The sequence below is a fragment of the Puma concolor genome, chromosome C1, assembly GCF_028749965.1.
Source record: "Puma concolor isolate L17-30 chromosome C1, mPumCon1.1.hap2, whole genome shotgun sequence".
NCBI lineage: Eukaryota > Metazoa > Chordata > Mammalia > Carnivora > Felidae > Puma > Puma concolor.
This window is the reverse complement of record NC_141674.1, coordinates 18,279,178-18,303,073: the sequence shown is the minus strand read 5'-3', so window position 1 is coordinate 18,303,073 and position 23,896 is coordinate 18,279,178. Positions and strand designations below refer to the sequence as shown.

The following is a 23,896-nucleotide window of genomic DNA, read 5'->3' as shown; positions in this document are numbered from 1 at the left end:
TGTAAATGGTAATGTTTTTTATTTATTTTTTTTATTTTTTTAATGGTAATGTTTTTTAAATTTCAGTTTCCAAATGTTTATGGCTAGCATATAGACGTACAGTTGATTTTATATATTGACCCTATGTCCTCCAATCTTCCTAAACTCACTTATTAGTTCTAATGGTTTCTAGGTGATTCCTTTCTACATGGACAATCATGTCAATTGCAAACAGTACAATTTAAAAATACAGAACAACCCAGGTTTGAATGTATAGATCCACTTATATATATTTTTGTTGATATAGTATAACAGAGTATATGTATTCTCTTATGATTTTCATATTTCTTTTTTCTAGCTTGCATTATTATAATACAGTATGTAATACATAACATACAATGTATGTGTTAATTGACTCTGTTATTGGCAAGGCTTATAGTTAAATTCTGGGGGAGTCCGAAGTTATACATGATTTTTAACTCCATGGAAGATCAGGGCTCTTAACTCTAGCATCGTTTAAGGGTAAATCATAGTATACATGCATACACAGTATTTTGAACCACAGGAAATAGCAATATTTGATCACGTGACCTACAAATACAGCAATTTCATATGGTTAGACTTAATAAACAGTTGAAATTCCATGGGAAATCATAAACACTGAGTTTAGGATAATGGTTATCTGTGGGAGGAGACACGAGGAGTTCAATTATATTAATCAAATTTTATTAGCTAAATTGGGTGGGTACATGGGTTTTCTATTAGTCTTTATCCTCTTTGTAAAGCCTAAAAATCACCCTTTGTTTAAGAGCTTGGGCTAGTGCCTTCACACAAGATAAATAACCAAACCTGAAAGTTATTCACCTGTGTCTTACCTGGACTCCTCGGGAGAGCAGAGGCCAAGGTAAGGGCACACAGAGAGTCTGTTTTGGGAAGTGACTGCACAGGACAGAGGGGGAACAGTGAAACAGGGAAGCACGGAAAGCCAGTCTCCCTTCTGTCCAGGCTGTGTCGTCAAGCCGGTCACCTGTGTGGCCAAGCAGGGTATAATGTGGCCAGGAGCCCTCTGGGAGGGCAGTGAGAAGACCCTCTCAGCGTCAGAGGAAGAGGGACTTATTCACTGGCTTTAGTCTTCCCCTGGTCAAGGGCTGTCCTGTGGGGTGTTAACTCCCTCACGTTTCCATTTCTGCCCAGGCATCGGTACTGCTGAGCAACTTCACACAGGCAGCAGAGAAACACTGCGACGGAATGCAAGGTACCTACGGTGTAATAGTGAGGTTACACCTGTGCACAGCTAGGTGCTCTAGCAAGAGCTGGAGTGAAAAGCGGGGGGCCAAGACGATGTGAAGTAGGACAAAAGAGGTGTCCCGTACATATATGCATACATATTACACACATGTATCTATGTGTGTAGATACATATATATGCTTGTGCGTGTGTGTGTGTGTGTGTGTGTATATGTATACATATACACACACACACGCACAAGCATATTACAAAGAATGTTAAACTCAAGAACAATGGGTTATTTTTTAACTTTTTTTAACGCATTTTTATTGTGGTAAAATATACAAAACACAGAATTTACCATTTTAACCATTTTTTAAAACGTGTACAATTCAGTGGCATTAAGTATATTTATACTGTTGGGAAACACCATTCTCCACCTCCAGAACTCCCCCATGAGCTCAAATTAAAACTGTGTATGCATTAAACTAGAACTCCCAACCGCCATCCCTCCAGCCCTGGCAACTGCTATTCTACTCTCTGGGAGCCAGACCACACTCGCTAGCTCATGTAAGGAAGTCATACAGTATGTGTCCTATTGTGCCTCTTATCTCAGTATGTCTTTCAAGGGTCGTGCAAGTTATACCAAGTATCAGAATTTCATTTACTTTTAAGGCTGTAGAATATTCTATTGTCAGTATATACTGCATTTAAAAAATTTTTTTTTAACATTTATTTATTCTTGAGAGACAGAGAGAGACAGGGCATGAACAGGGAAGGGGCAGAGAGACAGGGAGATAACAGAATCCGAAGCGGGATCCAGGCTCTGAGCTGTCAGCACAGAGCCTGACACGGGGCTCAAACCCACGAACTGTCAGATCATGACCTGAGCTGAAGTCGGACGCTTAACTGAGCCACCCAGGCGCCCCTCTGCTGCATTTTTTTTTAGTTTATTTGAGAGAGAGAAAGAGCATGAGCAGGGGAAGGGTCAGAGAGAGAGGGAGAGAGAGAGAATCCCAAGCAGGCCCTGCATTGTCAGCATGGAGCCCAAAGTGGGGCTCCAACTCACAAGTGAAATCATGACCTGAGCTGAAACCAAGAGTCAGACGCTCAACCGACTGAGGCATCCAGGTGCCCCTGTACTGCATTTTATTTATTCATTTATCCGTAGATGGACACTTGGGTTGTTTCTACCTTTTGACTATTGTGCATAATGCCACTATTAACACTGGTGTACAAATACCTGTTCGAGTCCCTGCTTTCAATTCTTTGTGTATCTATCCAGAAGCAGAATTGTTGGATCATATGGTAATTCTGTGCATAAGTTTTTGAGGAGCTACCACACAGTTTTCCACAGCAGTGGCACCATTTCACACTCCCACCAGCAGTGCACAAAGGTGCCAAGTTCTCCACATCCTTGTCACTTGCTCTCTGTTTTTAGGACAGGAGCCATCCTAATGGGTGTGAAGTCCTAGCTCATTGTGATTGTTATTTGTATTTCCCTAATATTAATGATGTTGAGCATCTTTTCATGTGCTTGTTGGCCGTTTATATATCTTCCTTGGAGAGACGTCTATTCAAGTCCTTTCTTATTCTTCAAATGGGTTGCTTGTTTTTGAGTGTTATGGTTGGGTTTCAGGATTTCTTTACATATTCTAGATATTAATCGTTTATCAGATAATATGATTTGAAAATATTTCCTGCCATTTTGTAGGTTGCCTTTTCATTGATGGGTGTTTCTTGATGTACACATTTTACATTTTGATAAAATCCAACTTATATATTTTTTCTATTGTTACCTGTGCTTTTGGTGTTATATCCAAGAAATTATTGCCAAATCCAATGTCAAGAAGATTTCCCTCCATTTTCTTCTAAGAGTTTTATAGTTTTAATTCTGACATTTAGGTCATGGATCCATTTTGAATTCATTTTTGTATAAGGTATATGATAAGGGTCCAACTTCATTCTTCTGCTTGTGAATATCCACTTTTCCCAGCACCATTTGATGAAAAGACTGTCCTTTCCCCATTGAATGGTCTTGGCACCCTTGTTGAAAATCATTTGACCATACATATAAGGGTTCATTTCTGGACTCTCTATTCCATTAATGTTGGTCAATGTCTGTCTGTATGCCAGAACCACACCGGCTTTAAAAAAATTTTTATTGAGATATAGTTGACATGTAAGTACCACACTATTTTGATTACTGTAGCTCTGTATTAAGGGAACATATCTTTTTTTTTTCTTAATGGTTTTTTTTTTTGTTTTTTGTTTTTTGTTTTTTTGAGAGAAAGAGAGACAGGGCACAAGCAGGGGAGGGGCAGAGAGAGAGAGACACAGAATCTGAAGCAGGTTCCAGGCTCCGAACTGTCAGCACAGAACCCGACGCGGGGCTCAAACTCACGAGTCATGAGATCATGACCTGAGCCAAAGTTCGACACTAAACTGAGCCACCCAGGTGCCCCAAGGCAACATATCTTAACATAATAAAGGCCATATATGACAAGCCCACAGCTTGTCCTATGTACTCCATGATGAGAAGCTGAAAGCCTTTCTTCTAATATCAAAAACAAGACAAAAATGTCCACTCTTACTACTTTTATTCAACAAAGTATTGGAAGTCCTAGCCAGAGCAATTAGGCAAGAAAAATAAGTGAAAGGCATCCAAACTAGAAAAGAAGTAAAACTGTCACTATTTGCAGATGACATGATATACATAGAAAACTTAAAGACTCCAAAAAACAACAAATAAACCCTGTTAAAACTAATAAACAAATTCAGTAAACAAGTAAGTAAACAAATTCAGTTGTAGGATATAAAATTGATACACAAAAATACATTGCATCTCTTACATTTATAACTATCAGAAAAAGAAATTAAGAAAACAATCCCATCAAAAAAGAAAGAAAGAAAGAAAGAAAGAAAGAAAGAAAGAAAGAAAGAAAAGCAATCCCATCTATATTGCATCAAAAGCATAAAATACCTAGGAATAAATTTAACCAAACAAGTAAAAGACCTATATACTAAAAATTACAAGACATTAATGAAAGAAATAAAGAATTAGTAAATAAATGGAAAGATATTTCAAGCTCATGGACTGGAAAAATCATTATTGTTAAAATGTCCATCCTACCTAAAACAATCTATAAATTCAATGCAATCTGCATTAGAATTCCAATGGCATACTTCAAAGAAATAGAACAAAGAATTCTAAAACTTGTACAGAACTACAAAACTCCCTGAATAGCCAAAGCAATCTTGAGAAAGAACAAAGCTGGAGGATCATGCTCCCTGATTCCAAACCATATTACAAAAGCTACAGTATTTAGGGGTGACTGGGTGGCTAAGTCCGTTAAGCGTCCAACTTTGGCTCAGGTCACAATTTCACAGTTTGTGAGTTTGAGCCCCTCATCGGGCTCTCTGCTGTCAGCACAGAGTCCACTTCAGACCCTCTGTCCCCCCACCTCTCTCTCTGCCCTCCCCTGCTCATTCTCTCCCTCTTTCCATCTCCCAACAATATAAACATTAAAAAACAAAAAACAAAAACCCACAAAGCCACAGTAATTAAAATACTATGGTACTGGCATAAGACCAGACGCACAGATCAATGAAAACAGAATAGAGAGCTGGGAGATAAACCCACACATATATGGTCAATTTCCGATAAAGGAGCCAAGAATATACAATGGGAAAAGGACAGTCTCTTCAATAAATGGTGCTGGACAGCTACAAATAAAGAATGAAACTCAATCATTACCTTACACCATACACAAAAATTAATTCAAAATAGATTAAAGACTTGAATGTAAGACTTGAAACCATAAAAAAATCCTAGAAGAAAAAAATAGGTGATAAGCCCTTTGGCATAGGTCTTGGCAATGAATTTTTTTTATTAAAAAAATTTTTTAATGTTTATAGTCATTTTTGAGAGACAGGGTATAAGTCGGGGTGGGGCAGAGAGAGAGGGAGACACAGAATCCGAAGCAGGCTCTAGGCTCTGAGCTGTTGGCACAGAGCCCGATGTGGGGTCTAAATCGCAAACCATGAGATCATGACCTGAGTCAAAGTCAGATGCTTAACCTACTGTGCCACCCAGGCACCCCTTGGCAATGATTTTTTGAATCTGACACCAAAACCAAAAGGAAGAAATGCAAAAAGCAGTGTGACTACATCAAAGTAAAAAGTTTGGCACAGCAGAGGAAACCATCAACAAAGTCGGGGGGGGGGGGCGGGGGGAGGCAACCTACTGAACAGGAGAAAATAGTTGCAAATCATTTGTCTGGTAAAGAGCTAATATCAAAATATATAAAGAACTCATAAACCCAACAGAAAAAACCCACACAATCTGATTTTAAAAATGGGCATAAGATCTGAACAGACGTTTCTCCAAAGAAGATGTACAAATGGACAACAGGTACACAAAAAGATGTTCAACATTGTTAATCATCACGGAAATGCAGATAAAACCACAATAAGATATCACCCTCAGACCTGTTAGAATGGTTATTGTCAAAAAGAGAAGAGACAAGTATTGGTGAGGTCTGGAGAAAAGGAACATTTGTGCATTGTTGGTGGGAATGTAACTGGTGTAGTCACTATGGAAAACAGTGTGGAGCGTCCTCAAAAAATTAAAACCAGAAAGAAAAAAAATAGAAGGGGGCAAACCATTAAGAGACTCTTAACTATAGAGAACACACAGAGGGTTGATGGAGGGGAGGAGAGTGGGGGATGGACCAGATGGGTGATGGGCACTAAGGAGGGCACTTGTGATGAGCACTGGGTGTTATATGTAGGTGATGAATCACTAAGCTCTACTCCTGAAACTGATATTACACTATATATGTTAACTAATTAGAATTTAAATAAAAACTTGAAATATTAAAAAAAGGAAAAAAAATTAAAAACAGAAGTACCATATGATCCAACAATACCCCTTCTGGGTATTTATCCCAAAAAAACAAAAACACTAACTTGAAAAGATATCTGCATCCCATGTTTATTGCAGCATTATTTACAATAAGAAAGATATGGAAACAGACGGTCTATCAATGGATGAATGGATAAAGACATTGTGGTGTATGTTGTATGTGCATTTACATACATATGTACATATACACGTATATACACAATGGGACGTTCGTTATTCAGCCATTAAAAAAAAATGAAATCTTGCCATTTAGGACAACACAGATGGACCCTGAGGGCATTATGTTAAGTGCAGTAAGTCAGACAGAAAAAGGCAATTACCATATAATCTCTCTCATATGGGGAATTTTAAAAAACAAAACAAAACAAACAAAATGAACTCACAGAGAACAGATTGGTGGTTGCCAGAGGCAGGGGGAATGGGGTGACAAAATGGGAGAATGTGGCCAAAAGGTACAAACTTCCAATATAAAATAAGTATTTTGCAGCCTCAGATATTACCATTAAGGCTTTTATGTAAAGTTTACCATGACTGAGAATTGCATATAACAGGAGGTCTACTGAACTGCTACTAGAATTTCTGCTGATAAGATTCCCAACTTAATTTAGGTTAGATATAATCCCAAATGGCATGTATGTATGTATGTATTTATTTTGAGAGAGAGAGAGTGCACGTGCAAGAGAGAATTCCAAGCGGGTTCCGGCTGTCCACGCAGAGCCCGATGCGGGGCTCCATGTCACGACCGTGAGATCACGACCTGAGCCGAAATCAGGAGTCACACACTTAACCGATGGAGCCACCCAGGCGCCCCCCGAGATGGTTTTTTAAAATGAAAACCAACAAGAACTCACCACTTTGGCAAGTTAAAAAAAACTTCCTAGGCTACACTTTAAAAAAAAAAAAAAAAAGTTGGAAGAGAGATTGTGAGGTTTCTTGAAACAATCCTTATGAATTTTAAGATAAACTAGGAACACATGTGATTTTCGTGTATCGCAAATAAACAACAGAGTTAATGTAATTGTTACGTGAAAATGCAGAGCTCTTAAAAAGTTGAGAAACCTAGGAAGAATGATTTCAAAACGTCTATGTCGTGGCTGAACTTGAGAAAGAAGACAACACTTGTGAATGAAAACCAACCTGAAAGATACAAAACTGGCGGCTGTGGTCCCTCTCCCTTGCTCCCTCGGGGGTTTCAGCATCTCCAGGCAGGTTTGCTGCAGGAGCGTCCTAACTGGCCCCTTGCTTCTGGCTCTCCTTCCACCACTCCGCCCTTCACATGTTGTCCACTGACCTGCCTAGTATGTAATTCTGATGGTCACCCCTTTGCTCAGAAGACTATTGGCCAGAGAGAGGCAACCCCCTTGAACTTTGCAGGATGCCCCAAGCTGACCTTTCCAGCTTGACTTTTCTTCCCTGTGGCCGCACCTCATCTACGCACCAGCCACACAACTGCTTCCTGAAGTGTCCACACTCATCCTGAGTCAGCTCGTTGGCTCGCTCTGTTTCCTCTGGCCAGAATTCCCTTTCCCTTCCCTGGGAATCTCCTACCCAGCTCACGCTGCCCTCCTCCAATGCCATCTCCCCATAAGATCTTTTACTGGACCTGGCTGTCATCCTCTGTCCTCTGACCCCTCGATGTACTTTCAAGTGCCTCCAAAGGAACTAGTATTCCATCTCGCGCCAAATTACTTACCATCTCCACTGCGGGACTATCAACTGTCTGAGGCAGAAGCTGTTTAAATTCCTACTCTATCCCCTGAAGCAAGCAGCACAATGCCTTACACACTGGAGGCACTCAAGTATGTAGGGAGTCAAACTCTATCAAGTTCTCTCCAAGAAAGTCACTGGAGGGAAAATACTTTGAGGACACAGATGGAAAACTAAGGGATGGGTGATAGTAATGTATTGAGAAAGTCTCAGAACATGCAAAATTTATACCAACAGCAGAAATAGTTTACTTTCGTGTGACTAAAACCTACAGGCTTTTGTGAGGTCATGATGGGAGGAAAAAGCCACACATAAAACCTCTCTTTCCAGGTAAATAATATATGAACTAAAGGAGAGTAGCCTTTAAAAAATAAACTCAACCATTTTTCCCCAAGCTGTAGAAAGTAATACAAGAAATGTTGACAAGTCTGTTACAACGGAATCATAAATGTAATCAGCCTCAGAAAAAAAAGCTTCAAATACTTCTGACCTGTGTGAATTTACTCTCAAGGAATAGGAAGCCAGGGTGAAAATCACTAGCTGTTCCTTACTCACAGGCTCCAAGAATGAAGGAATGAATGAATGAATCAGGACTTAATAAGACCTGATTGAGAATGCGCTATAAACCACTGCTTCACAAAATATTTGTGGGAAAGAACTGGTTTGGAAATACCTCTTACGTGTTGTGGACTGTTAGTTACTGTCGTACAATACAATTAAATGCTGCAGCAACGTCTAAAGGTTGAGGCGTGCTTCTTGTACTCGTCATGGGCCAGTAACAGACTGTGCAAACAGGCAGCATCTGCTGCTTCTCCACATCCACATCCACTGAACCCACTACCAAATGCAGGGGAAGGTAGGATACGTGCCTACCTTCTGCTCTCGCACCTCAAACACTGCTTCAGGGACACTGCAAGCAAAGAGCGAGGTAGGCAGATCGCTGAAATCCATCATCTCTTCCAAATCATCTTCATTTTCACCAAAAACCATCTCTTCTTCCTCTTCTTGGTCACTGCTACAGAGATCTGACTGGCTGTCATTCCAAGATTTCATAGTGTCCCTCAGCATTATCCCCTAAAAGCAGGTCTTTTCCGTTTTTAAAGTTCTAAGGTGTCTACCAGGCATCTGGTGTTAAAAAAGAGAAAACAGCATAAAGATAAGACTTTGAAGGCCAAACACTGTTCCAGTCAATTCTCAAGACAGCAATTTATCAATGGAAGCAATTTTATTCAGGGAAGATAAATCAGAGTCTAAATCAATTCATTACAGTCCTCACAAGTAAGTTCTATATATTCTAATTTGATTTGCTTAGCATAGTTAATGTAATACATTTCACGGCAATGACATATTACAAAAAAAAAAAAGGGCAAAAAGTTTTCTAGTGACATGCGGGGGGGAAATGGGCAGTACGAAATGAGACAGTATCAATATGCGCGCTAGTTTACAAGCAGTAGGAAGGAAAATGTGAACCAGAGCTGCCTTCACATATTTGTTTTGGGTTTTAGGTCTACAACAGTGAAACTGGAGCAGCTGAATACAACCCACACGGATTCATTCACCATCTGCACCGTGAAACATGGTCTGCTGCGAGATGACTTCACCTGTCTTAACCGATTTGTTCTTTTTGAATATACTCTCAAAGAACCCAGTTGCACAGACCCGAAAGTTCTCTATGAGGCAGGTCATTGTCAATACCAGAAATACGGATGAAAGGCAAAATCTGACACAGACGACAACTGAAGAGATGACCTTTTTTCTGAACATTTATAAATTAATCATCTTAATCCTGAAGGCCTGGAGCCGATAGCGGCCCTCTGTTAAATAACGGAAGAACATCTGTCTTCTATGGACTTTCTGCATGTCGGTCTCCTCTGATGAGCTGTACCCACACCCTCCGAGCACACTGCCTGGACCCTAACAAATTTCAAGATGCTAAAATGGAATTTTAAAAATACCAATCAGGCACAGAAAAATCATGCGATCACGACTGTTACTAGCTTACTATGACTTCATTTGTGATTTTACATTTTATTTCAAAGAACACAATGCTGCAAATATATTGCTTATACAGAGTACATGACAGATGTCAATTACAGGCTAAAAACAGTAGAGGTTTTTTTCCCCCCATTATTCTACTACACCAATCAGGAAAGACTAATTCCCAAAAGTCAAGTCCTTACTCATTTTTATAAACATCTTCTGAATGCCCATCACATGCCAGCTATTATTAGGCATATTAGACGGGTAAGAAATAGTTCCTGTCCTCAAGGAGCTCCCGCCAGAGCAAGAATTTCTTCTCAACAATGCTAACCAATCCTGAAGGATCTTGTTCTAAGAGTTCCTAAGCTTTCAATTTCTGCTTCTCCATCGGTCCCTTTTCTTCAGCAAACACACCTACTCGGGATTCCCCACCCCCACCCACCCAATCTTAGAAAAAGAAATCTTCCTTTGGAGTTCTGTCTTCCCCTCCAGCTACCTCTCCGCTGCTTCTTCGCCTCTCCTACCAATTCCCTGCAAAAAGTAAGCTGTCCTGCTGTGTTCTGTTCCCCAACAGCACATGCTCGAGAACTCGGTGCCACTGGCCTTCTGCCACTACCTTCGGCTGAAACCATCCTCACGTGCCTGTCTCTGCAGCACCAGACACTGCCGCCCACCCGTCACTCGTCACTCGGCATTCAGTGTGCCTCTGCCTTCCAGGTAGGGTCTCGGTCCTTCCTGGCTCTCCTTCCTAAACCAACTGTCTGTCACTGGCTCCTCTGTCGTCACTCACCCTCTACAAGTTCATCTCTTTGAGGTTTCCCTCCTCCTCCTCATCATCTTCTTCTGGAGTGGTGTCATCCATCAAGCCTTTAACCACTTAACTGCCAGTGCTTCTCAGCTGTTTCCTGCTCACCCTGTGGCTCACACACACACAACATGGGGCTATCAATACTGCCTCTCATTTTCCGCAACGAATTGTAAGCTGGGAAGGATGTCACCGGAGTAAGAGCAGAGTCTTGGGCAATGGCGGGGGGGGGGGGGGGGGGGGGAAGGTTGGGTGGAAAAAGTACATGATCCCAAGAGGTTCTAATCTGTCTCTAGGTCTTTCCTGCCTATACACCCTGAAAATCACTAATCTGTATGATTCATGCACCCAGACTCAACCTCTGTCCTGAGCTCCAGACTTGTATTTTTAGCTTCCTATTACACATATCTGCCTGTGTGGCCCACAGGTACTACAATTATTTTAAACTTCATACCTTTAATTAGATTATTGTGCTGTAAGTCTCCAATCTGGAAAGGGGCCAGGTTGGGGGGGGGGGGCAGGGTGGGGGAATGGTATCTCACTAAGGCTTTCTTTGTAATCCTTTTCTTCAAGACTGAGCTGTCAGAGTTCATAATTCTCACAACACTTTGTTTATTTCTCTGTTACATACTTACCTGGTGACTATTTGTTTACAAATCACTCCCTGTTACCAGACCGTGAGTGCCTTTGAACCCCTTGTCCCTGGCACAGTTTCTGGCTGACAGTATAGGCTTAATAAGGATTGCTGAATGAAAGCAGATAGCACTGTGTTTACCCCACTAATACGGCAGCACAGACAGAGGAAAATTTAATTCTATGTGAGATTAGAGACAGCTTCCCCAAGGATGTTATGGAGAGACTTAAAGATAAACAATTTCAGCAGAAAAATGAGGGGGTGCGTTCCAGGCAAAGCCTGAACAGTTCAAGGACAAAGGGAGGACAGATCATCGCGAACAAAGATCTGATGTGGCCAGAACGTAATGTATTTGGTGGGGTGGCAGGAGACAAAGTTAGAAAGGCAGGCATGGGTCTCCAAGCTGCCTTAAAAGTAGGGTTACAGCGTCCTGATACAAAACAGAGTCAATATCAGCATGCCATTGAAGGTTTTTAGGCAGGGAAATGATATATTAACCCAATTTAACTTTCAATATCACTAAAAGTAGATTGTCTTTATATCTTATCTCTTAGAGGAGCTAATGTTTTTAATCTCACCCGACTCCCAACCCATTACAAAGAGGTGAGGAAAATACTGTGCGTGGTTTTTTAGAGAATGGAAGGTTGGGGAGCTCTGAATGACCAGATTTTGAAATATGAGAAAAATCAAGCCATTTTTGACAAGATTTTTTGTTTCAAGTTCCTTCCTCCAACCCCTAAAAAGGAAAGGAAAGGAAAGGGGAGGGGGAGGGAGAAGAAAAATCAGAGCACAGGAACAATCCCTCACTTGACTTAAAAAAAAAATTCTTAGAAGGTTATACCTTCGTTTCCTGTTTTCTTCCTTCACTTTAGGGTAACTTTTTCTTGTGCCGTAATTTCAAACAGAAAAGTAAGACTAGTAGAAGGAAGTCCTAAATACTTTTTACCCAGAGTTACCAATTAATTACATTTTTGCCCATTTTTAAAATCATTGTTTCTATATATATACATACTTTTCCCCCTGAACCACTGAGAGTAAGACAAATGTGCTGTCTTTACTCCCAAATACTTCAGTGTGTAAGAACAAGATCAGTTTCCTACATAAGCCACAGTACAGTGATCAAAACCAGGACATTTAACATTGACATAATATTGTTATCTAAATCAGTGTCTATCTTCAAATTTTGTCAGTATTCCTAGTAATGTCCTTATGATTATTTTCTCTTCAAATGTTTTAGGTTATTGTTAAATAATTTGCCTTTTGTCCCAAGATATCTCAGTAGTCTTTATAGTGCTGCTACATTTTCTTTACTTATACATTACTGGGTATTTGATACACTTTAAAAGGATGGACTGATGAAATATCACAGTACTGCAAACAAGCTTGAACAGTCTTTAAGTATATCCCAAGAAGATTCAGTCTCCATAATCAATTTTCTAGATTTAAACTCTGGCTCCCCAGTACTCTATATTAGGCAAATCACTTTGCCTCCCTTTCCATTTCCTCAACTGTAAAATAGAATTATAAAATAATAACCCTTACCCAAAAGGCTGTCAGAAGGATTAAATGCTAAGTGCTCAGAACAATGCTTTGCACATAGTTAGTGCTCAATGATTTTTACATAGGCACAATCCACATCAATGAATTGCTGGATTGAGGATGCCAATAATGTCAGAACCATCAATGGAACAGATATTCAAGCAATAAAATGAGAAAAATACATGTCCAAATAATCTAATTCCAAGCAATAAAAAGGCTACAAAAAGAAAATAAACACTTTGTATCATTTCAAGAAAACTGTTCAGTGGCTGATCTAGCAGTAAAACCAGCTCAGAGCAACCACTGGAAGGAGTACTATGGCTCCAGGAAGAAAACCATTAAAGATTTAATTTTTTTTTTTCAACGTTTATTTATTTTTGGGACAGAGAGAGACAGAGCATGAACGGGGGAGGGGCAGAGAGAGAGGGAGACACAGAATCGGAAACAGGCTCCAGGCTCTGAGCCATCAGCCCAGGGCCCGACGCGGGGCTCGAACTCCCGGACCGCGAGATCGTGACCTGGCTGAAGTCGGACGCTTAACCGACTGCGCCACCCAGGCGCCCCTTAAAGATTTAAAAACAGTTGGCTGAAAAAAAGGCCATCGTGCTTTTTTTAAGAGCTTCATGGAATTTTATGTTGTAATTCAATGCACACGGTATTAGAGAGACTATCTTTCAGATGATGCCTCTGTTGCTGAAGGCAAGCCACGAGCTTTTTTCGGATATAGCTTAAGTCAACATCATCGACCATTTCATAATTTTCTGATATCATAAAATGCAGTTAGATTTGATCAGAAAGAGATGATCAAAATCAAATAGTGGAAATGACAACCTTCGCACATCTGTAAGATCATCTTGTAAGGTAACTCAGCTTAACAAGCAGTTTGATTTCATTAAGACAAAGAAAATAATTACAAAAGTACATTGTTTCTATGCTGTTATTACTGGAGCAGTTGCTAACTCTGGCCCACTCCAACTATTACAAGATTAAGCTGTCCCTAAGTTTACTACACCAGGGAAACACTGACTGGTTTAACAGGGCTGAACCAATATCCTCCCGCTTCTGTAAGCAAAGGTCTGCGCTAATCAGGGTTTAGCATCATCTCAGTGCCACTGTAGCTGTGGCTGGCTTCTGGCGAATTGTTTCTTCATGGAAACATCAAATGAGTGGAAAACTCCAAGTAGCATGACCATCTGTTCTCCTACCAGCCTTGTGACAAAAGTAATCCATCACGGCAAAACGGCAGGCATGTGCATTTGACTTGGCATTTTAAGTTTTGATTGGGAAAAGGCAAATTCAGCCTCTTCCAGGATTTTTTGAAAAAACAATTTTTCAAAATAGTATACTTCTCGACTTGTTGAACCTTTAAAATAGCTTAGCTAGGTTCGCTTTTATTATTTTTCTGATGTACTCAAAATGCTACCAAACAATACTGGAAGCAAACAAGTTATTCCCTCTCCGGCTTTACATATGCCCTGCTCAATAACCTTGGAGGAAGTCACATGGCTTTTTATTTGTTGTCTCATACATAAAATAAGAAAAATACTCACAGATGTTGCTGAACTACTAAATTCCTTTTAAAAACTTCGAAATTAGAATTCAGACTAGATTTCTTAAAAAAAAAAACAACCCTCAGAATTGTCGATATGGGGGTTCTGAATAACTATCATGTAAGCCTCCAACGTCTATTTCCTGCTCATTTACCACTTAGAGGCAGGCTTTTACTGCTCTTTAATAGTTGTGGCAGAAGAAAAAAAATTGGGGAAGTAAATTAAGTAGCTGAAAATTAGATTTTTGTATTTTTTTATGTTTCAATGACCTATATACCCTCTCTTCACAGATTATTTAGAATTAGTCCTATTACAATTATTGAGATTCAGTGCTCCACCAGGCATAGAGGGATTTCTTAGTGTGAGAGAGAGAAGAGAAATAAACAACAAATATCAACAGTCAGAACATATGAAAATAATCGGTTTTAAAGACTTATTGAAGTAGGGATATAAAAGACGGATGCTATTTGTTTTGCTGAATATAATGCATTTTCCCTCACTATATAACCTCTATATTCTAGATAGATCCACTGTCTGCCCTGCACATTCTGTGGGTTTTGGGGGGTCTAAACAACAAATGGCATTCAACTTTAGAGCTTCCATTATTTCACAGGCTTCAGCCTAATGGATTTCCAAAGCACAGTATTTTTTTTTTTTTTCCCATGATGTTCTGCTTAACTCTTTCAACCAACAAATCCCCCGGGGCACCATACAAAATGTGTTCTCATTTGTAACCCTTGACATCCACATGTTTAAAAGCTTTACAAACGTACAATTCAATAATGGGAAAAATCTTGGTTTCCCTAAAAGTACTGAAATCTCCTCCCAAGCTAGGAAGGAAAAGGTTTGTCACAGCAGTGAAATGGAAAGCTGATGGCATGGCTAAAGAAGGGCGTCGTCTTCAAGCCTTTCACGGTCTTCCTCCATCACAAGTCTTCAACACCAACATCAAGTCCCTGCCCAAAAGCACAAATTTGCGTGATGTGCAAAAATCTATACCCTGAATCTCAATGTTGTGTTTTTATCATTTAATAAATTGAAAGAGCTAATGAAATAGTCTTGAATTATTGTAAACCATATGCAATATCAGCTACAAAGAAACCCGTTGCTTCCCTTACCAAATAGTACATCAGAGACTTCCATAAAATGCAGAGGATTCTCCGCAAAGTTCAGATAAACGTGGTGTGCTAGGGAACTTTCAACACAGGGGAGAGAATATTTCCGGCTTTGGGCGCCACACGAAAGCATCACTTTAAAGAATCGTAGCTTGTAACTGAAACACGGATCTGAAAACGGCTCCCTACACTGGACTCCTAATCCCTGAAAGAGAGGATCGGATTTTGCACGGAATCTGGAAGCAACCTGGAAACAGACCACTGTCCCTCCACCGCTCCAGACAGCAGATGGAGGCAGACAGTCAAGTTTCGAGAAGTTAGCGAGTAAGTAAAACGACGGCTATTCGTGCATCAAGGGGGGGGGTGGAGGCGAGGGGCTCTGAACTCCTCGCCGTCCCTGTGTGCCCGAGTGCACCTTTCCGGCCTCCAGAAGCAGGATGGGCCTGTCAGCTATTCAAAAAGTCAAAGTGCTGGGAAAAAATTCCTGGTGGACAGGAGAGAACAAAAAACAAAAGAATTGTTTTGTTTTGTTTTGTTTTGTTTTCCAAGACACCAGCCCGGAGCTGCCAGAGAAGACGCTCGGCGCGCTAGGGGCTGGACCCAGGACGCGCAGCATCTCTGGGGTCTCGGGCACTGGAACGGCCACCTGTATCGGGCATCTGCGGACTCTTTCTTTCTTTCTTTAACTTTCCGCACCCCGCGCCCTCCATCCTCCCCGGGGCTGGTTGCAACCTGCTGGGAGAGGCCGGGTGCCGGCCCCACCCGGCGAGGGGGACTCACCTGCGCGCTTGGCCACTGCAGGGAGGAAGGCAGGCGGGCAGGCGCGAGGCCGGAGCGGCCCGACGGGCCACGCGGGAGCCGGGCCGCCGCGAGGAGCCGGGCCTGGGGAGACGCCGCGGTCGGCAGCCGGGGCACAGTCGGCGCGGCTCGGGCCGCCCGCAGCCTCGCCGCCACGCCCTTGATGCTCGCGGGAACCGCGGCCTCGGCGGGGGCGCGAGCGGCGTCAGGGCCCAGGCGGGCTGCCGGCGTCGCGCGCGCGCGCGCTGGGCCCGCGCGTCCCCGCCCCGCCCCCTCCCACGGCGGAGCGCGCGCGGCGCAGGCGCCCGAAGGCGGCGGCCGGCTGGGGTGCGCCGGGTCCGGAAGCCCGCCGGAAGCGGCCCCGCCCCTCGCGCGCGGCCGTGGGGGCGGGACGGGGGTCTGGCTTCGCGGTGTTTGCTCGTTCCCAGGCTGGGGGGGCGCGGGAGCGCTGGGGCCGCTCCGCTGGGGCCGCGGGCTTTAGGTACCCCGATGGCAGGACGTTTGGCGCCCTTCTCGTCTCCCACGGTGGCCAGGAATAGTTTCTCTCCCGCTAGCGGCACGTGTCAGTCACAAGAGGAGTCAGTGGGAGTATTAGGGACGTTTACTGAGCGCCAGTTACTATGTACACTGCGCCCCGTGCTTGGCCAGCTTTACCTCGTTTAACCTCACGAACCGGATATTATTAGCTTTTATAGACGAAGAGGGCTTCCACGTGCTTAATTGCCCGAGGAGAGGGTGCTAGTAGGTAGCCGAACTCTAGGTAGCCCCGGGTGTGCGGCTCCTCCGTATCCTGGGCTATAACCGCGGTGGGCTTCCGCTGCCACCTGCCGCCTCCCGCCTCCCGCCTCCCGCCTCCTCCCCCTCCCTCCCTTATGTACAATGTTAATAACATTTACATTTTTAGTGCTTTACTTCCCGTTTACAGAATACTTTTCTCACGCACGGTCTTGCTTGATGCACTCAGAAGCCCGGGGAGACAGTGGGACATAATTACGCTTAGTTTACAAATAGAGCAAGTACCTAAGCTGTTCAATGAGTTGTCCACGGTTATAATGGCAGGCCTGGGGCTTTCTTTGGCAGATATTATTATTATTTATTTTATTTTATTTTATTTTATTTTATTTTATTTTATTTTATTTTATTTTATTTTATTTTATTTTTTTAATTTTTTTATTTTAATTTTTTTTTTTTATAAGTCATCTGAGCCGAGCTTGGAAGTGAGCTTGTGGCTATTCCCTTACTTCCTGGAGAGGGAAACAGCCATAGAACAGGAAAGGAATTTGTCTTAAGGGTGTGCCGTTGGAAGAAAATCAGTTCTGATCACCCACCCCTTTGCCTCAGAGGCAAGGTAAAGCAAACCGAAGGTCAGAATCCTGCAGGCAGTGTTGTAGACACTCAGCCCCCTGGGCATGGGGGGAAGAAAAAGGATTACGGTGCCTGGGGTACATCTAATGGCTGTTAGATTTACGCTAAGGAAATGGGGTTGGATTATGGTCCGATCACCCCAACAGTTGACCCTGCACCGTCAGAGAGATCACCTCTCTTGCTTCCTGCTCACTGCGTCTGTTGTTTCTCCTGCTTACAACCCTGCTGCCCCTGCTCCCCGCCTTGACCTAACCAAGTTTTTCCCTTTTCTTCATTTCACAAATATTTATGGAGAGCCACTTCTTTCATGAAAGTCACCCTAAGAACCGCCCGCGGTAATTTTTCTTCTCTAGATGCCACCAACCCAGCAGCTTGGCCAAAAATTGAGTTTTTAGGTCAAATGGGCTCGGAGACTATGGCATTCTGTACAGCTACCTGCATGTTAACACAGAAATGTTTCTGGGAGGTCCTAAGGTAAAAAGACCCATTTAGCCTTGTTTATCCCAGAGTTCCCCGTGAGGTATCAGGCTAGGCAAGGGGCTGCTAAGGATATCTTCCACAAAATCCACCCCTTTAGGAGCTCACAGAGGAGAAAGATAAGCGAAGGGCTAATTGTGATACAATTTTACACATGTGCTAATAGAGCATTTGCAAAGCGCTGACAAAACAGACCGAAGTGAGCAATCCTGCTGAGAAAAAGGAGGGAAAGATTCGCAGGTAAGACGGTATTTGAATAGGAGTTTTCTAGGTGGAGAATATGGGAAAGGGCATTTCGTAGTAACAACAGCGTATTTACAGATGTGTGAGTATGTGTTGGCCTTTGGGGGTTGGGATTAAATATTCAATTAAAAAAAATGTTTTTACATTTATGTATTTTTGAGACACAGAGACGGCACAAGTGAGGGAGGGGCAGAGAGAGAGGGAGACACAGAATCCGAAGCAGGCTCCAGGTTCTGAGCTGTCAGCCCAGAGCCCGACGCGGGGCTTGAACTCACAAACCATGAGATCGTGACCTGAGCCGAAGGCGGAAGCTTAACTGACTGAGCCACGCAGGTGCCCCATATTCAATTTTTTTTTTTTTTTTTTTTGCATGCAGTCTATCAAACTGGACTAAGCAACAAATGAAATTCATTGTTTCATGTAACAGAAACAGTATGGACTCCAGTCAGACTGGATCCAGGGGCTTAAAATGATAACATCAGGATTTAGTCTTTTTTTTTTTTCTTTTTTTTAGATAATCTCTACACCCAACATGAGGCTCGAACTCACACCCCCAATATCAAGAGTCACGTGTTCCACTGAATGGGCCCGCCAGACACTCCCACATTTAGTTTCTATTCACCACTTCCTGACTGTTGTCCTTTGTGTTGACTTTTCATTCTCAGGCTGCCTTTCTCCATGAGACGGCAGAATGGCTGGCTGCTGACAACTTCAAATCGCACCCTCACCAACAGAACGAGTCTCTTTTCCTCGCGGCTGTCCACGAAAGTTCTGGGACTGCCTCTTGTCGTTCTCACTCGGGTTATTGGCAACTCAGTAAACCGCTCTCTTGAGAAGGGGCCTGGGGTCACAGGCCTGGGTCACATGCTCCCTTCTGGAGCTGCAGCGAGGTGGGCGGCTCTCAAGTCTCACAGACTGAGAATTGAGGAGACATAGCTTCGTGTGTGAGGTATTTTCTGTTGGTGCCTTCAGATGATGTACGTCTCGCCTCCTTTCTTCCTGATTTGGATCTCAGGAGGCCGACCTGCATGGAGTGCTTCAGTGGGTCCCTTATCCTCCGGCTTCCATGTGAATTTTTCCAGTAGAAGACATGAGTAGGAGATCAGAGGGGTTGGAAGGAGATGAAGTGAGGGTATTAATCCAGAGGCCCCTTCCCTCCCAAGTTGCTGCGTCGTGGCTGCATCTACATCTCCTGAGGCTTGTGTCCAGTCTCATACAGATCTCTGCTCTATTTATGTTGAAATCTTTCTTCCTTTGGCCTCGGGGTGGTAATGGCTCTCCATTCCTTCTTGATTCCCTCAACCCTGCCCGTACCTTTGTGATTAACCGTTGCCAAACGCATCTCAGATGAACATTTTCCTGGAACCCCGATGGTCACATTCACCGAAGGTAACTCAAGTTTCTGTTACCAAAAGACAGGGAAATGAATACGGAGCAGGCAAAGGTAATAAGATAGTGAGCCTGGTTTGCTAGGCCTATTGCAGTAATGCAGACCAGGGACGATAGTGCCTTCAACAAGGGTCGTAGGGAAGGATGTGTTGAAAAACGGTGTGATCCTGCCTGTATCCGAGAGGCAAAGCTAACAAAATTTGCTGATGAATTACACGGAAGCATGAACATTCGAGAGGAAAGCAGTTGGAAGAAATAGCTCTGGTGTGGTGATTTGGGAGCGAGGTGTGATGGGTAGTTGAAACCATGGGTGCGGATGAGATGAGCCAGGGAGAGCAAGTGAAATAGAGCACGAAAAGTAGAGGACAGAATCCAGAACAACGTCAGTCTTTTACATGGTGGGCAGGGGAAGGGTTGCCATCTTGTATCCAACAGGCTAGGTTGCGAGCAGCTTGAGAACAAGAAGGGAATCTGCCCATCTTTCTTCTTTACCATTGCGCCCAGCAAGGTGTTGGGCACACACGGATAATAAGTGCTTCTTATGAATGAATTTTATACGGTTTCACGTTTCTAACACTCCCTCCTCCTGAGGTTTGAGTTACAGGCAGAGAAAAACAAGGGAAAGAGAAATCGATCTCTTGTGGCTCAATCCCCTGAAAGCTGTGCCAAGGCTGATAAGCATTTTGCTGTCCTGGAAAACTCAAGTAGAACCTGTCAGATGATGCTAGAAAGCCTCAGCAGCTCATCTCCTGCCTTTCGGGACAATTTCCAGACAGGCGATTTCATCGCAGATTTTGTTATTCTTACTTGATCAGATCGAAAAGTCAATACTTTAAAAAGTCGTTGCAGAAGTGTTAGACGTAGTAAAAGATCTCTTTCTTACACTGATGCATTGCTGGCGGAAAAAAGGGAACAACCATTTTTTGGACACGGCCAGTTAAGTCAAGCTAAATGTAATACCTACCCAAGACCCAGAAATTGTTCTCCTAGTTACACACTCAAGAGAAATGTAAGCAAATGTGTACATACATGCCGCTCTTAGTATCTTTACCCATAATGTCCTCAAAAAGGAAATATTCCAAATATCTGTCAACAGAAGAATGGATAAACAAACTATGGTATATTCGGTCAATGGAATAGTGCACAGTCATAAAAAGGAATGAACTAATGATGCACATAATAGAATAAATCTCCAAAAAAAAAAAAATGTGGAGTTAAAGAAACCAGACACTGAAGAGTTGTAGACGTTATCCCATTCATATGAAGTCCAAGGGAAGTCAAAACTAATCTATGGTGATTCACATCAGAATAGTGACTGCTTCTGAGGGGTAGGATTGAGTAGAAAGGGGCATAGGAGCACATTCAGGGTTCATGGGAATGTTCTTTTCACATTATACAAACAACACATATTTTTGGATGTCTGCTATTTGCCAAGCACTATTCTAGATATTGAGAAAATAGCAGTGAACAAAACAGACCAAGTCCCTGCTTTTATACAGATCTACTTCAGCTCTTTCCATTGGCTGCATAGATAGCATCAATGCATTTTATTATTATTATTTTTTACCTTTTTAATGTTTATTTATTTTTAAGGGAGAGACAGAGTATAAGTGGTGGAGGGGCAGAGAGAGAAGGAGACACAGAATCCAAAGCAAGCTCCAGGCTCTGAGCTGTCAGCATGGAGCCTGACATGGGGCTCGAACCCATGAGCTGTGAGATCATGACCTGAGCCGAAGTCAGATGCTTAACCAACTGAGCCACCCAGGCATCTCCAATGCCTTTTAAATAGAAAAAAGAAAAAAAAAAAAAAAAGTGGCCAGTCTTTTTTTTTTTTAACATTAATTTATTTTTGAGACAGAGAGAGACAGAGCATGAACGGGGGAGGGTCAGAGAGAGAGGGAGACACAGAATCTGAAACAGGCTCCAGGCTCTGAGCTGTCAGCACAGAGCCTGACACGGGGCTTGAACTCACAGACCGCGAGATCATGACCTGAGCCGAAGTCGGACGCTTAACCGATGGAGCCACCCAGGTGCCCCAGTGGCCTGTCTTTAAATACAGATAATGACAAGACTGAGGAACTTTCTTCTCATTTTATTTTTTATTTGCTGATGGGAAGGCAACAAAATACAGTGGAAAGAGCATGGGATTTAGGAGGTCAGCTCCACCGTTAGCCACCATTGTGTGACTGTTGAGCAAACTCTTTAAACCTACTGAACCTTACTTTTCTCATGTGTTAAATGGCATCAATGATACCCGCTTTGTAGGGTTGTTTTATAAAGTGCCAGACACGTTACAGATGTTCAGTACACAGTAGCTGGTTTACAAGTAAATTTTATTCAAGGCAGCAATATTTTGCCTCCCTTGCAGCCACGTATGACTTAATTTTGCCCAATGAGATATGAGCAAAAAGAAGCTTCCTCAGCTGGGAGAAGTACCCTTTTGCCCTTCTACAGTTTCTCTTTCTTCTAGCCCGAGGTGTGAATGTGATGGCTGGAGCTCCAGCAGCCATTATGGACCAGGAGGTAACCCTGAAGATTGAACGCTGGAATGATGGATCAAAAGGATGAGGGGCCTGAATCCCTTGTGAGACTGGAGCTGCCTGCCCTGGGTTGCCTGTATCTAGCCTGCCTTTACTTGAGAGACAAATATTATTATTTTACATTGTTAGGTGTGTGTTGCAGCCAAACCTAATCCCCACTGATATGCCTAGCAAATCCTCCCACAGTCTAAACTGTTCACCGATGAATCCTCAGCTCCTATAACAATATCTGGTTCTGATACACAGTGCTCAATACATGTGGAAAAGAGAAAGGGAGGGAGGAAACAGAGCTGTTTCTGATTGTGAGAGAGGTCACCTCATGGGAGAGCATGATGCTAGAAGGCCGAAGATAGAAGCCTGACTGCCAATTCAATTGGTCTCTCTCTCCCTCTCCCTCAATCTCTCTTCCCCCCACCTTCCCCCCTACCCCTCAGGCTTATTAATGTGCATTTGGGTTTACTAGATATTTAAATTCCTAATCTGCTGCACACTCCAGATCTCCTGTGGGATTTGTCTCGCAGGTGCCTTTGACTGAAGAGCCTTTAATTTAACCTGCCTCCCTGGTGACATCCTCATTTGTCTCCTACTCCTGGAACATCAGTCATTCCCCCAACAGGAGAGTTGCAACATGATCCAATAGCTCGTTGGAGGAGTGAAGCTTCTTACTGGCATCACATTCAGCATTGGTTGGGAGATGTAGTGATGTGCATTGTTGATGTTTTTCATGTTCTCATTATAAAAATTAGTCTTTCCCTGTGCAGATCATTTGAAAACAAAGGATAAATAAGAAAATTCAAATCATTTACAACCTCACGGTCTAGAGATAGCCACAATTCAATATTTGAATTGGTCTATTTGGTATATTTCTTTCCAGGCTTTTTGGTAAGATTAAGTATATTACTGGACTCATTCAATTCAGATCTCCCATTTATTTAGCTTCACGTTATATTGCAAGTGTTTCCTTGTGTTGTTAAATTATTATTATTATTATTATTATTATTATTATTTTATTTGAGAGAGAGAGAGAGAGCATACGAGCAGGGGAGAGGTGCAGAGGGAGAGAGAGAGAGAGAGAGAGAGAGAGAGAGAGAGAGAGAGAGAGAGAATCTTAAGCAAGCTCCATGCTCAGTGGGGAGCCCAACTTGGGGCTCGATCCCATGACCCTGGGATTATGACCTGAACCAAAACCAAGATTCAGACACCAAACCTACTGAGCCACCCCGGCGCCCCACTCTTTGTGTTTTAAAATACTATTTATAAAAATATATTTTTTGATGGCTACATAATATTGCATTGTTTGTATTCTGTTATTCATCTAATCATCCATTGTTAGAATCAAGGTTTCTTTAGAATTTTGTCTTGTATAATTAACTAAACAACAGGTACCTTTATACGTTTTTAAAACTCTTCTTGGAAGTTGACAAAATGAATTTCAGAACAGTTGTACACATCATACAATCCCACATCCTCAATGTAGACCTTACCACATCCTTAATAATATTGGGTATTGTATTTATTTTAAAAGCCTTTCCTGTTTCGTAGGCAGAAACAACCCCATGACATCTCGATTACCGGAGAGGATGAACATTTTTTCACGTGTATTTATGAGCTATCAACATTG

The 23,896-nt window shown here is 42.5% G+C and overlaps 1 protein-coding gene and 1 long non-coding RNA gene across 4 annotated transcripts in view; both read right to left on the bottom strand.

Moving 5' to 3' along the window:
* RCAN3 (regulator of calcineurin 3) overlaps positions 1–16,523 on the bottom strand; it is a 36,314-nt gene extending 19,791 nt beyond the window's left edge. For 2 of the 3 annotated variants that reach the window (XM_086716042.1, XM_086716043.1), the window contains exons 1-2: positions 16,244–16,383; positions 8,714–8,965 (exon numbers count right to left, since the gene is read on the bottom strand). In XM_086716042.1, the coding sequence (XP_086572168.1) occupies positions 8,714–8,908 (195 nt within the window). In that variant the 5' untranslated portion in view covers positions 8,909–8,965; positions 16,244–16,383. Of the gene's footprint in view, positions 1–8,713; positions 8,966–16,243 lie in introns of all 3 variants that reach the window. The other variant, XM_086716044.1, reaches the window with a different exon arrangement.
* The window catches only part of LOC147577843 (uncharacterized), a 111,908-nt gene that overhangs the window by 24,336 nt on the left and 63,676 nt on the right, over positions 1–23,896 (bottom strand). The window lies entirely within an intron of this gene.